The following is a 13,390-nucleotide window of genomic DNA, read 5'->3' as shown; positions in this document are numbered from 1 at the left end:
TCTTGACAAAGCCCTGGCTGGGATGATTTAATTGAGGTTGGTCTGCTTCGGGCAGGGAGTTGGACTAGGTGACCTCCTGAGGTCTCTTCCAAACCTGATCTTCTATGATTCTATGATCTCTGGACCCAGAACCTCTCCAGCAGAATGGGGGTTTCAGGGAGTTTATGCTTCTATGCCCAAGATCCAAGCAAACTTACTAGCATGGGGGCCAGGCCAGCAGGCTGTGTTGTGAGTCTGGCCACATGTTTATAATCCTGGAAGTAAAGCACTACGTACATGCAGACTCTCTTTCCGTTATGCATGTCTACATGCACTCCAGTAACCACAGCCTGCTTGACTTTATCCTGTTCAATTTCCCATTTTGGCTACTGCTGCTTGATTTTCATGCAGCTATGAACTTGATGTGGGCTGCAGCCCTTCTTCTCACTTACTCTGGCCATCATTTAGAAAGTTCTCTGTGTCTCTCGGGACTAGACATTTGGCTGCAGGGTGCAGCTCAGAAAATGTTGGGCCTCCAAAATGAAATATGAATGAAAATGTTTGCCCAGGATAGTTCAATAAAGCATTTCAGTGCATGCTGAAGTCCACCTGCTGAAATGTTTTATAGAATGTGAGTGGCCAAAAGTTAAGTCCGCTCCCAGGATACAGCAGCTCAGCAGTGCGCTACTATGACACAGTGGGATTGGGGACTTTTGTAAGGGGTCCAGTGCCTTGGGGTCTGGGCTCCATAGGATGAAGCGGCCTAGCAAGGAAGATGGGAGGATGCCATTCATACTAGGTTTATGCACTACCATGTACTAACACTTTTACCTTGCGCACCCAGTTCCATTGATATTCTGTCAGTGTCACACTGATCTGGTTGTGACTCTGTATCAGTTTAATGCATTAAAGGGCATTTTAACACTTCCCCTTGGCAAAGGTGCTATTTACTATCTGCCAGGATTACAAGAGGGCGAAGTGGCTCAGGCTAACCGTGCAATGATGTTTACAGATCATTTGTTTCCATAGATGAGAAAACAGCAATTATGCTATTTATGCCACAGTTGTTTTGTTTTACAGTCTAATATGTTTATTTCCCTGTGACAAACTAGTGAGGAAAAAGCCCAGTTTTATCAGTGTCACTCAGCTGTATAATTAAACACAAAGTGCCTGATTTACCAGGCAGCTACATGGGACTTGTTCAGGTTTCCCTGCAGTTTAGCTAGTGGAAGGGAGAATCCTATCAAAATTGGAAGGATTGCGCTAGACTGAGATCCATTAAACCCATGAATGAGTGCCTAATTAGTTATCCAGGGTCCGGGCGGTCAGAGAGCGGGGAACAACATTGTTGAATGGGGGCAGTAGGTTCCAGGAGGCAGTCAGAAAGGATGAGGGGGTTGGATGGGGGGGCAGTCAGGGGCAGGGGGAAGGGGTGGTTGGATGGGGCAGGGGTCCTGGGGGGACAGTCAGGAATGAGGGCAGGGGTTGGATGGTCCAGCAGGGGGCAGTCAGGGGACAGGGATTCTTGCGGAAGTCAGAGGAGAGGGCAAAGGGGTGGTTGGATGGGGCAGGGGTCCTGGGGGGACAGTCAGGAATGAGGGCAGGGGTTGGATGGTCCAGCAGGGGGCAGTCAGGGGACAGGGATTCTTGCGGAAGTCAGAGGAGAGGGCAAAGGGGTGGTTGGATGGGGCAGTGGTCCCAGAGGGGGCCATCAGGAAAGAAAGGTGGGGTAGGATGGGGTCACAGGGCGCAGTCAGAGGACAGGGAGTGGGGGGGATGTGGATGGGGCAGGGGTCGGGGGGGATTGGGGATGGATAGGGGGTGGTGGCTGGACCATGACCCCTTCCCCTAACCAGCCCTCCATACGATTTTGGAAACCCGATGCGGCCCTCAGGCCAAAAAGTTTGCCCACTCCTGTCCTAGATCCAAAGTGCAAGGTGCAAACAGTCAAGTTGTGCTTCAGAAAATCCTCCTGGGTTTCATTTCAGCATTGTTGCTCTAACACCATTTATCAGAATGGAATAATAGGCTGTTCTGACACACTGCTTTTTAAAACACAAAACACACAAAGATAGTCCACAGAGGCAACTTTGGGCTACTAAAGTAGCCCTAACACCAGTGAGTGATAATATGGGTTCAGATAAACAAAAGGCTTAAAAGGTTTGAGCTCTTTAAGCCAGTTCAAATTCAGACCTCAGCAGGGGTTGGGTTTTTATTTAAAGGTGTGCCTGTCTTTCTTTAATCTCGTTTAATGGCAAATTTGATTATTTGTGATACCAACGCAGCACCCTCTGGTGGTGAGTGATAGGGACTGTTACAGGTCGTCTCTGCTTGCAGCTTCTGAACTAAATGGGTGGTGTCAGAATTTAAAATTAAAACAATCCTGACCTCATAACTATTACAAATTATTTCAGAATTAAAAATCTAACCTTTACCATTAATATTGTTTGTTTGTTTTGCTTCTGATTCAGTGTGGACAGCGTACCTAGGCTGGAATGATACTTCTTGCCCTTTGTAAAGTGCTTGGAGATCTACTGATGAAAAGCGCAGTATTAGAGGTAGGTATTATAAGTTGGTTACAGTCAATGTCATTTTCTGATTTATAATCATTTTCACTTTCTGATTCTTAAAACAAATCTGTTTGTTTTAATTAATAATGCTTCTAAACAATGCTAGACGTACTATATTTTGTAAAAACCCTATTTTTTAAACAACACTCAATTTTGAGACTTGTCTTTTACTCTTTCCACAACAATATACTGAAAACACATGGGTACAGTTGGATCCCAAAAAACTGTGTTTGCTAAATATACTAAAAGATGTAACATCCAGCTACATACATACTGTGGCTCTGACTAGTTTTTTGTGGCTTCCAAACCACAGGACAAAGTGAGCACCACTAGAAGGCTTACAAACTATTTAAAGGGATACTACCTTATTCTTATATAAGTTAGAGACCTGAACTGTTAGATTCACACCACACTTAGATAGATTAGTCCCTTTGAGAATCTACAAAAACAACAAGGAGTACTTGTGGCACCTGAGAAACTAACACATTTGTTTGGGCATACGCTTTCGTGGGCTAAAACCCACTTCATCAGATGCATGGAGTGGAAAATACAGTAGAAAGATATATATTTGTATATAGAGAACATGAAAAGAATGGGGTTGCCATACCAATTCTAATGAGACAAATCGATTAAGGAGGACTATTATCAGCAGGATTAAAAAACTTTTGTAGTGATAATCAGGGTGGACCATTTCAAACAGATGACAAGAAGGTGTGAGTAATAGTAGGGGGAAAATTAGCATGGGAAAATAGTTTTTAGTTTGTGTAATGACCCATCCACTCCCAGTCTTTATTCAAGCCTAATTTAATGGTGTCCAGTTTGCAAATTAATGCCAGTTCTGCAGTTTCTTGTTGGAGTCTGTTTTTGAAGTTTTTTTGTTGAAGAATTGTGACTTTTAGGTCCATAATCGAGTGTCCAGGGAGGCTGAAGTGTTCTCCGACTGGTTATTGAATGTTATGATTCTTGACATCTGATTTGAGCCTCAGCCAGCTTCCCACAGTGATTGCACAGCCTATGGCTGACTTGGAGTGACAGGAAAAAGATTCCATTGACCCAATGTGGGCCATTCCTATAGGTACTCTGTTCACTTGGGCTGAGTGCAAGGGCCCTGATTTCTCCCTTAAGCCCCACTCCTATAAGATATTGCATGTGGGAGACTCCTGTACCCCAGGTGGATCAGTTTGTAGGACCAAGACCTCACATAGGAAAGTTTGTAACTCTTATCCTGGCTCCTTACAACCCCTTGTTAACTTTTTCCCTGTGGACGATCTGTAATTGAGCTGGTTGAAAATTTTCCATCAGAACATATTGATTGGATGAGTTTGAAATGTTTCCTGGGAGTGCATTGATTAGGATTTTGTTGAGATTCTCAAAAAGTTTCATTTAGATAAGGTCCAAATTCTTTGCCTCAATTTAGTTCAATGGTAATTTATAATATAATGTAATAGAATAAGGCAAAAACAAAATATTTCCGAATATTTCATTTCATGAACAATTCAATGATTTTTTTGATTTTTGGGATAAAGCCAAATGTCAAAATCTCAGAATTTCCCATGAGAAGGAAAGTCCATTTTGCAGGCAGCCCTTTTTGCTGCTCTGTGCTGAAAACTTACATTGGCATAGCTATGACTCAGAGGATCATGAAAAATCCACACCCCTGAGTAACAGCTATGCCGAGCTAACCACTGCTGTACACAGTGCTAGGTTCGTGGAAGAATTCTTCCTCACTATTTCCTCTTGGGGAGGTGGATTAACTACAGCCATGGAGAGAACCCCTCCCGGCCCTGTAGCGAGTGTTTACACTGAAGTGCTACAGTGGCACAGCTGTTTTAAGTGTAGACATAGTTAGCCCTAGGCTTTAATCAGAAGATTTCTCTCGGTTGTGGATTTGGTTCAGCCTCTGAGTCCTCCTGTGCCACAGTGATTGAGGTTGCACAAATGGAAATGAAAGCTGACTTCGGCCGTGTCTATCTAAACATGCTGTTTAAAATCTTATTTTAATAATCAGCTCTGTGCCCATTTCTCTCTTCAGTTCAGCGGAGTAAGGTATATCAAGATCCGATAGCTGGAAGCTGAAGCTAGACAAATTTGGACTAGAAATAAGGCATACCTTTTTAACAGTGAGAGTAATTAACCACTGGAACACTTTACTAAACGTCGTGATGGATATTCCATCACTGACCATTTTAAAATCCAGATTGTTTTTTTTTCCTAAAAGATCTGCTCTAGAAATTATTTTGGGCAAGTTCTCTGGTTTGTGTTATGCAGGAGGACAGCTAGATGATCACAATGGTCCCTTCTGCCCTTGGGATCTATGACCTACTCTGTCCATTCACAGCTGCAGATACCTAGGAATCGATTTTTGTAGATTTTTTTTCTGTCACCATAATTAAAGAACCAATTATTTTGCTGGTGTGAATGTGTGCAAATCCATCATCTCCAGTGGAATTTCACCTTTATTCCAGCAGAGGATTTGATAATCTTTGTGTTACAGAACTGCCCTTTGCATGTATGAGATCAAAGAAGGGAAGGACATTTCTAATAGAAGCAAGATACGACTTTATCCTTTTCGTTCCAAGTTCTGCTGAACAGGAATTGTGAATAATTATATTTAATCTTGCAAGTGCACATGTGCATAAGTGATAAACAGGCACATATGAAAAAAATATTGGCAATGAGCAAATCCAGGTGTCTCTACTAGAATATGGTTACATGCCTTAAAGAAGCTACAGTATCACCAAATCTTTCCAAACATTTCTCACTCTTTGACATGCAAACTTCTGTCCTTTTGCTTATCTAGGCATGTTTCTTCAGCATTTACATTTAAAATACCTTTTAAATATTTCAAGAATGGTCCTGTTTTTTTTATGCCAAGTTCTGCCATAGATTTTCAGTGTGACCTTGGGCTAGTTGCTTACCCTTTCTGCAACTCAATTTCCTCATCACTAAAAAGGAGAAAAAACTACTTTTCTAATCCACGGTGGGCTTTTTTGAGAACTGAAATCCTCAGCCACAAAGGTCTTCTTGTATGTGTGAACCTAATCCAAAAAGGTCATTGAAGTCAATGGAAAGACTCCCCTTGACTTGAATGGACTTTGGATCAGTCCCTAGGCACAGCATTATTACCACCTTTACATTAGGGACTAAATTGGTTTCTGAAGATTAGCTGTCAACCTAGGCGTTTGCCACATTACAACCAATCTATTATTCTAGATTACTATAGCATGTGTAACGTGCCATGGAAAACATTAGTGCATACGACATAGATAGTAGATATGCATGCCCACATAAACGCATGTATTCTTGATAGTATTTAAGGGTCTACTTTACGTCTTTATGTCCAAATCCCTGATTTTACACATCCACATGGGTACACTGATGCCGCTCTAGTTATTTCTGAGATTTCAAAGGTAAACATGGAAACAAAGAAATGTGCTTGGATAAGGAAAGCAGCCCAGTGATTTGCCTGTAGAAGAGTGAGAAGTGTTCTGTGAGAGATAGAGATAGACTTTGTCAGACTTCCGATGAGTACTCCTTTACTCTACAAGTATCCCATTCAAAATAATGGGACTGCTCGATGAATAATGTACTACTTGACATGAGTAATGATGGCAGACTTGGATCCCATAGTGACTGTGGATTCTTCCATGCATGTTTTATACATATCACTCACACAAAAACGAAGTATATTAAAAGAATGTTACTAGGGTTGCAATGTCAAGCACTCAAAAGTTAGGAAAAGCCAGAATTAATGTTACCTGTGCACTATGACACAGACTTTAATTACATGTTCACATGCTATTTTTAGTGCCGGATCTTTGCCTGAGCCTCTCCGAGAATATCTCAGTCCAGAAATCAGTGTTTGTTCAATGCCAGTATATTTTTCTTTAAGGCGTGCTTGTTGTTTAGGCTCAGGTACATTTATGTGATTAAATATACTTATCCACAAATCTAATTAAATACTCCTTGAGTGGGTGTGGTATTTTAAGAAAGAGAGTATTAGTTCAGTTCTGTTTGAAATCCTCCACCCTTCGTTCTTAGCCTTTTTTTTTTTTAAAGGACAACAGAAAAATAAACCACAGAAGCTGTGTAAGCTAGAGCATAATTATCACTTAATTTACTGTGGCATCACAGCAAAAAAAAAAAAAAAAAGGAAAAAATGTGACATATCATTGAGTACTTTTCTTCTTATTTAAGAGAAGAGTCCACATCTGAGTTAGGATTTTTTCACTACATCTCCCGACTGATCTATTTAAAAAAAAATAATATCAAATTTTATATGTGATTGAGAAACTTTAATGAAGTTGTTTTGTGAGGGACGAGCTTTGGTGAGAAAATATATTTTGGTACCAGAAATCAAATATAACAACATAATGATCAAATGCAACCGTGCATGTGATTATGAATTGAGGCCTTGGGCCAGCTCCCATTTAAATCCCCATAAAGATTCCCACTGAGCTGAGCAGGAGTTGATTGTGGCACTGAAATGGAAATCAAGTGAAATAGTCCAAAAGTCAATGTTTATATCAGATACGCAGTGCTCAAAAGACACCTGAGAGCACACGCCAATTAACTAACTCCATTGCCAGATCTGCATTGGAAAGAAACAAACCAGTACGACATTGATTCATGCGTCTTAGAAAGGCTGGAAACTAATGTATATATTTGCTACATAGCAAAAGCAAAACTTAGTAGAGGACCATCTTCCATTAGCTCTCAGGCTGAGCAAACTAAATTTACCTTGGGACAACATGGTGAATTATCCATCACTTGCCAGCTTTAAGACCAGACTGGATCTCTTTCTGAAAGATGTCTGATAGCTCAGATAGGAGTTGGGGGTTAGGGGCAGAAATTACTGGGTGAGGTTCTTTGACCTATGTTATACAGGAAGTCAGACCTGATGACCACATTGGTTCTGTTTGGCCTTAAAACCTACAAATATGCAGCAAGCAATATATTTATTAAAATAATTAAGTCCCCTTTTCTGTTCATAATTTATCTATGAACAGACTTTAATTTTTACATAATTGGTTTTTATTTGGAATTATCAACAAATGGTTTATGCAAATATATATTTAGCTTATGGATGCTCAGGACCTAAGTTGTTGTTATTTATAATATAACATTGCCCAGATGTCTCAACTGAGATCAGGCCCTCATTGTGCTAGGTGCTGTACAAACACATACAAAGGGACCAGCTCTGCCCCCAAAGAGTTTATAATTTTATATGAGAAGAGAGACAAAAGTTGGGAGGGAAAACAGATGAAAATGACTTGCCCAAGGTCACATAGTAGTGGAGCTGGGACTAGAATCCCACTCTCATGAGTCTTAATCCAGTACCCTCTCTACTGTGTTACCTGGGCACAGTACCCAGCCTGTCTGACTCACAAAGGACATCCCGCTCCCACCCCCCCAGCCTCTGCTTGAACTAAAACTGACCAGAAGAAAGACTTACAAAAGGCAATGAAAAGGCAGTGGGATACACACCTAAATCCCTAGGACAAGGATGACAGGATTAAGGAAACTTCCCTAGCCTCATTTGCATCAAAGATGGGACAGGGAGGCATCTCTATTAGCATACAGAATGGAGAACAGAGATTCCAAGGCAAGAACTGCACAGAACTCTGGAACCAGAAAAGCACGGAAGCACTGCATGATGGGGGATCTCTGCTCCAGATGTTAATGAACCCATGCCTGCACACACCCAGCTCAGTAGCTAGCAGACCAATTCTAGTAATAAATCCTTTCCTGATATGCAAAATAGTGAAGCTGCCTAATTGTATTGTGAGGGACATGACCCAGAGCCAGGAATGATCAGCTCCTATTGTCTAGGCCAGGGGTCAGCAACCTTTCAGAAGTGGTGTGCCGAGTCTTCATTTATTCACTCTAATTTAAGGTTTCGTGTGCCAGTAATACATTTTAACATTTTTAGAAGGTCTCTTTCTATAAGTCTATAATATATAACTAAACTATTGTTGTTAAAGTAAATAAGGTTTTTAAACTGTTTAAGAAGCTTCATTTAAAATTAAATTAAAATGCAGAGCCCCTGGACCAGTGGCCAGGACCCGGGCAGTGTGAGTGCCACTGAAAATCAGCTCGCGTGCCACCTTTGGCATCCGTGCCATAGGTTGCCTACCCCTGGTCTAGCCTGAACAAAACAACTTTGGTATACTCCCTTGAGCTGTCAGTTTACCCATAAACAAATCTAGTGTTCTCCCTTGAACCATTCTTGTTTCCCTACAAAAAAAACTCTACCCATGCTTAAGGAAGTGTTCTGAAGCCTGGATCCAAAATCTGCATCAGTTTCTGGGTTTTTTTCTACTCTAGGTATAGCTTTCTAACACTGACTTTTGTAATCAAATTTAAGCTAGATTTAATATTGTAACTGTTTTGTCTGTTTGGCTTTCCTTGTACAACTAATACCTAGCAATGAATAGCTTTTATGGTTAAGCTGGTTGCTTCCTCCCCCCACCACTCTCTTTTGTGTTTTTGATTTCCCCATTTGCTCTGCAGCAACTCTCCTCTTATCTAAAAATCCTTATGGCACCCAAAAATCCTGTGGGGTTTGCTCATCAAGTAGGTTACTACCAGAACAATTGTAATGTAAAAGTGGGGATAGGGACGTGCTGAACCTGTGGCATAGGAGGATGGCAGCTTGAAAGCGCTGCTTGACCCAGCCTGCTGAGTCCAGGGACATATAAAGGGTCAGCTTGGGAGTGCTGATGGACCCAGTCTGCTCAGACATGCTCTGTTAATGTGTGTGTGTTCATCTGATTCTGGGGATGGAGGAACCCAGGCCTGGGGACCCAGGTCTTGCAGGATAGCTCCATTGGGAAGGAACTTGAAGAAGGGAGACTCCGTTTGAGAACACAAGTGACGCAAGCAGTACATTGATAGAATTGCAGATCCCTCACCCCCCAAAAAAGAATAACCTGAATAAAGAAGCATATCCCAAAGTAACGGGCAAATCTGGTAACAACTGGACCTTGCAACCTGTTAACATTGGTCATCCTATTACTTTGGGAATGTGTTATTTTAATTCATTATTCATGACTGATCACTAAGTACTGTTTCTGCTTCCTACTTGGATGACTCCTAAACCTCCAATATGCATTCATTGAGAACATTCCCAATATTACAAATTCTCACTAGGGTTTGCAACTTTCTCATATGCAAACGTTCTGTGAAAGTGAATAATCAAGGCTGTAAATACTAGGAGTACTTGTGGCACCTTAGAGATTAACACATTTATTTGGGCATAAGCTTTCATGGGCCCAAGAAAGCGTATGCCCAAATAAATGTGTTAGTCTCTAAGGTGCCACAAGTACTCCTCATTCTTTTTGCTGATACAGACTAACACGGCTACCACTCTGAAACCTGTTGTAAATTACTATCATCCTGAGGTTTTTTGAATGAAAGTTTGTGCTGAATTTTTTGCAGCAGTGCTCAATAGCATGAGTCTAACTATTCAGATTGCTGAGGAAAAGAGAAATTCTAACTAGCAAATATCAAGTCTCTGGCCTGAATTAGCTTGTCCATAGATATGCTGTAATGACATGGTGATTTTAAGATCCTGTATCTTGTCACCTTCCATGACTAGAGGCAACTATTTTATGATCTTATCTTTATACATGTGATGGGAATTTCAGTCTTAGTTATAAGTGTAGAGACCTAATGAAAGAAATTGTTTAAATTGACAGTGGGGTTAATCTGATTGTTTTAATACAGATGAGTGCATAACCACAGCTTGTAACTCAGTCTCTCTCTAGTCCTATAATAGATGATTTAGCAGCCTGAATACTACTTAGGGTCATAGAATATCAGGGTTGGAAGGGACCTCAGGAGGTCATCTAGTCCAACCCCCTGCTCAAAGCATGGCCAATCCCTTGACAGATTTTTACCCCAGTTCCCTAAATGGTCCCCTCTCAGGATTGAACTCACAATACCGGGTTTAGTAGGCCAATGCTCAAACAACTGAGCTATCCCTCTCCCTTGAGTTTTAGTTTCCAAAGGATGAACTGTTCCTCTGAGCTAATATAATATACAGCTTGCCATTACAGTCCAGTCATGGTCTTCTGCTTAGGGGATGTAGAAGCAGGCCAGGGTCTGATGTTTGGCTTTTCTTTGATAATTGAATGATCCCCAGCTTGGAATAACATTTTCCGTCCCCTAGATAACATAATGCTGTAGGGGGCGGAGGGAGTTAAATCAGTTCCAGATGTTTACCCAACATGCCCTGCAGTGTGTATTCTAGATCAGGCGAGAACTGAGAGGAAATGTTCCAAAAGTCAAATTAACTTTACTGCTGGGCCTAATCCTGAGATGTACTGAGCCTTCAAACCACTGGGAATTGAGGACATGCAGCACCTTGCAGAGTTAGTCCTTATCTTTGCTGTCAGCAGAGAAGACGGAGGACATTTAAAAGTAGGTAGGCAAAGCTAAAAATGGAGGCCCAGATTTTTAGACCTGAGTGCAACTGGAGTAGCAGGTATTAACTGCCCTGAGAAGCTTCTGTTATCAGATGGACTGTAATCCATCAGTGCTTTTGAGCACTTCACTACAGTTATTTTATTTCTACAATTTTAGTGATTTCTCTTCTTTGACTTGTGGGTCTTTGTTAAAAATTTCCACTGTATATCTGGCCTCAGATTCTTGCATCACCATTTTGGAGACTGTACAACAGTGGGGTAGCTCAGTGTAGCTGATTTCTAGGATTTCTAGTAGAGCTGAAGATATCAAAGACAGCACTGCTTTGCTATTTAATCTAAGCCCCTGGCAGGACTGTTTGTTTTCAGACTGGTACAGTATACAGTTTCCATCTAGAGGAAATCAGTTTTTAACACTGACACATAGAATAATAATGTAAGAACAAATGGAATATGGGGTGGAATAGCAGAGCAAGATCTAATTCTAACCTCACTTTCACACCAGTGTAACACCATTGAGTTTCTCCACATTTATATTGGTGTGAATAAGAATTTTATTTAAATGACAGGGCTGATTCTGATCTCCATTGTAATGCATATACCCTGATGTATCCAAGGTCAGACTCTGGCCCAGTCTCTGAATATTCTAGAATCTGAATAATTAGCTGTTTCCAAGATGTTCTTAATATGGTTCTATAAATCTCACGTATAGAATCATCATACTATAGATAGGATCATGGTAGTTTGAAACTATTTTCTTAGTTCTGAGGGAAAAATAGGCTGATATATTACTGTACATTACTAGTTTACAGTATTCTTATCCCCTTGCTTGCAGAGAAATCAAAGGGACTTTCTTGGTTTATGCTGCCAATCAGCATGGTGTAATCTGACTCTTAAGTATCAGATACAAGATACAGTCTCTTCACTGAATGTTTTTTTTTTTTTTAAGTTGTAAAGTCCCTGTTTAATCCAGAGACAGAGCAGCTGAGTGAGTTTAGAATTTAAATTACAAAAAGAAAGCACTAGAAAATAATCTTGATACAAGAGCAATAATCTGTTGAGATTTCCTGCCCTGCGCAGGAAACCTCACTCCAGCACATTTGCCCAGCGCAGCTAGGATGCTACTGAGGTGTTTCCTGTTCCCAGGGCATGCTGGGATTCCAAACTGTCCATGATGGAAGGTATTTGGGGTTGTCCCCAGGAGTGGAATTAAGATGCTGCCACCAGTTCTGGCTTGGCCCTGATCTTGACAAGTGATGCTTCTGGGATCTTTTCCGGGAGTGGCTCAGTGGGAATTTCAGGGAGCTCGAGCTGTTCCTGAGTAATGGCATTTAATTCTTCTAAAATGGCATCTTCATCTTCTTCGGTGAAGCTGCCAGCCAACATTTCATCAATTTGCCTTTGATATTCCACAGCATCTTGGGTTTCATCTATTATTCTTTCCACTTCTTCTATTGACATGACCTCATGCATTTTATTCAGACATTCATTGCCAGTTTTCAGGCCTTCAATCACCTTCATTTCAATCTGGGTGAATTCAATATCCTGGACCATGCATTCCAGGTTGCTGATCTGGTTTTCTGTTTTATCCAGCAGCTGCTCTTGGTAGCGCTTCTTCTTTAGCAATAACTTGGCTTTTTCTTTCTTGCCATCTCTCAGTAGCTGCCAGGCAACAGATCTCTCTCTTTCCAGATTCAGAGTTATCCATTTCTGATATTGCTTCAGTTTATCCTGCTGCTGTTTCAGTTGCAGCATGGCCTTGTCCTGCTCCGTGACGCGGCTCCGCCGCTTGCGGCTGAACAGGTTGGCCTGCCCAGACATGTGGCTAGTATAAGTTTCACACTGGCAGGGAGCAGCAGGTGAGAGGGATTTAGACATGAGAACACTGTGGTTATGTATGCAAGTTGGTGGGAATCACACTTTTTGCCTTGAAGCATGATTACATGTAGACATCAGGGATTTGTGCATCCCCATGTGTAATTATGTAGCAGGAGCAATGAATGAGAGCAGCTGCACAGCAGCTGGAGATAAGGAATTGGTGTTAGATACACATGGCCAAATCCTGTCCTTGCACATACTGTTCAGTTCCAGTGGGGGCGCCCAAGTGTAAGTGAGGGTAGAAACTAGATCGCTTCAGTCTCTCTCTCTATCCCACACTCCTTTCGTCCTCTCAAGTGATTTTTTTTATCGATCATTATTGTTATTTGTATCCAGGGCCGGTGCAAGGATGTTTCGTGCCCTAGGCGAAACTTCCACCTTGCACCCCACCCCCCGTGCCCTTGCCCTGAGGGCCCCCGCAGCAGCTCTGCCCTGAGGCACCCCCTTGCAGCAGCTCCCCACTCCCAGGCACCCCCTCTCACCCCAGCTCAAGCCTGGGAGGCAGGGTAAGTGAAGCGGCCACGGCATGCTTGGGGA

General features: G+C 41.8%; 1 protein-coding gene across 1 annotated transcript; it reads right to left on the bottom strand.

Moving 5' to 3' along the window:
• Positions 1-11,964: 11,964 nt before the first annotated feature.
• LOC116819679 (charged multivesicular body protein 6-like) lies at positions 11,965-12,796 on the bottom strand. The gene has a single exon (XM_032771625.2). It carries the CDS (start codon positions 12,794-12,796, stop codon positions 12,185-12,187), a length of 612 nt encoding a protein of 203 aa, XP_032627516.1. The 3' UTR covers positions 11,965-12,184.
• Positions 12,797-13,390: the final 594 nt, after the last annotated feature.

The sequence above is a fragment of the Chelonoidis abingdonii genome, chromosome 4 (assembly GCF_003597395.2).
Source record: "Chelonoidis abingdonii isolate Lonesome George chromosome 4, CheloAbing_2.0, whole genome shotgun sequence".
Taxonomy (NCBI): domain Eukaryota; kingdom Metazoa; phylum Chordata; order Testudines; family Testudinidae; genus Chelonoidis; species Chelonoidis abingdonii.
This window is presented reverse-complemented; position numbering and strand designations above follow the sequence as displayed.

Coding starts and splice junctions, on each gene's coding strand:
- LOC116819679 (XM_032771625.2), bottom strand. CDS start 12,796: ATGTCTGGGCAGGCCAACCTGTTCAGCCGCAAGCGGCGGAGCCGCGTC.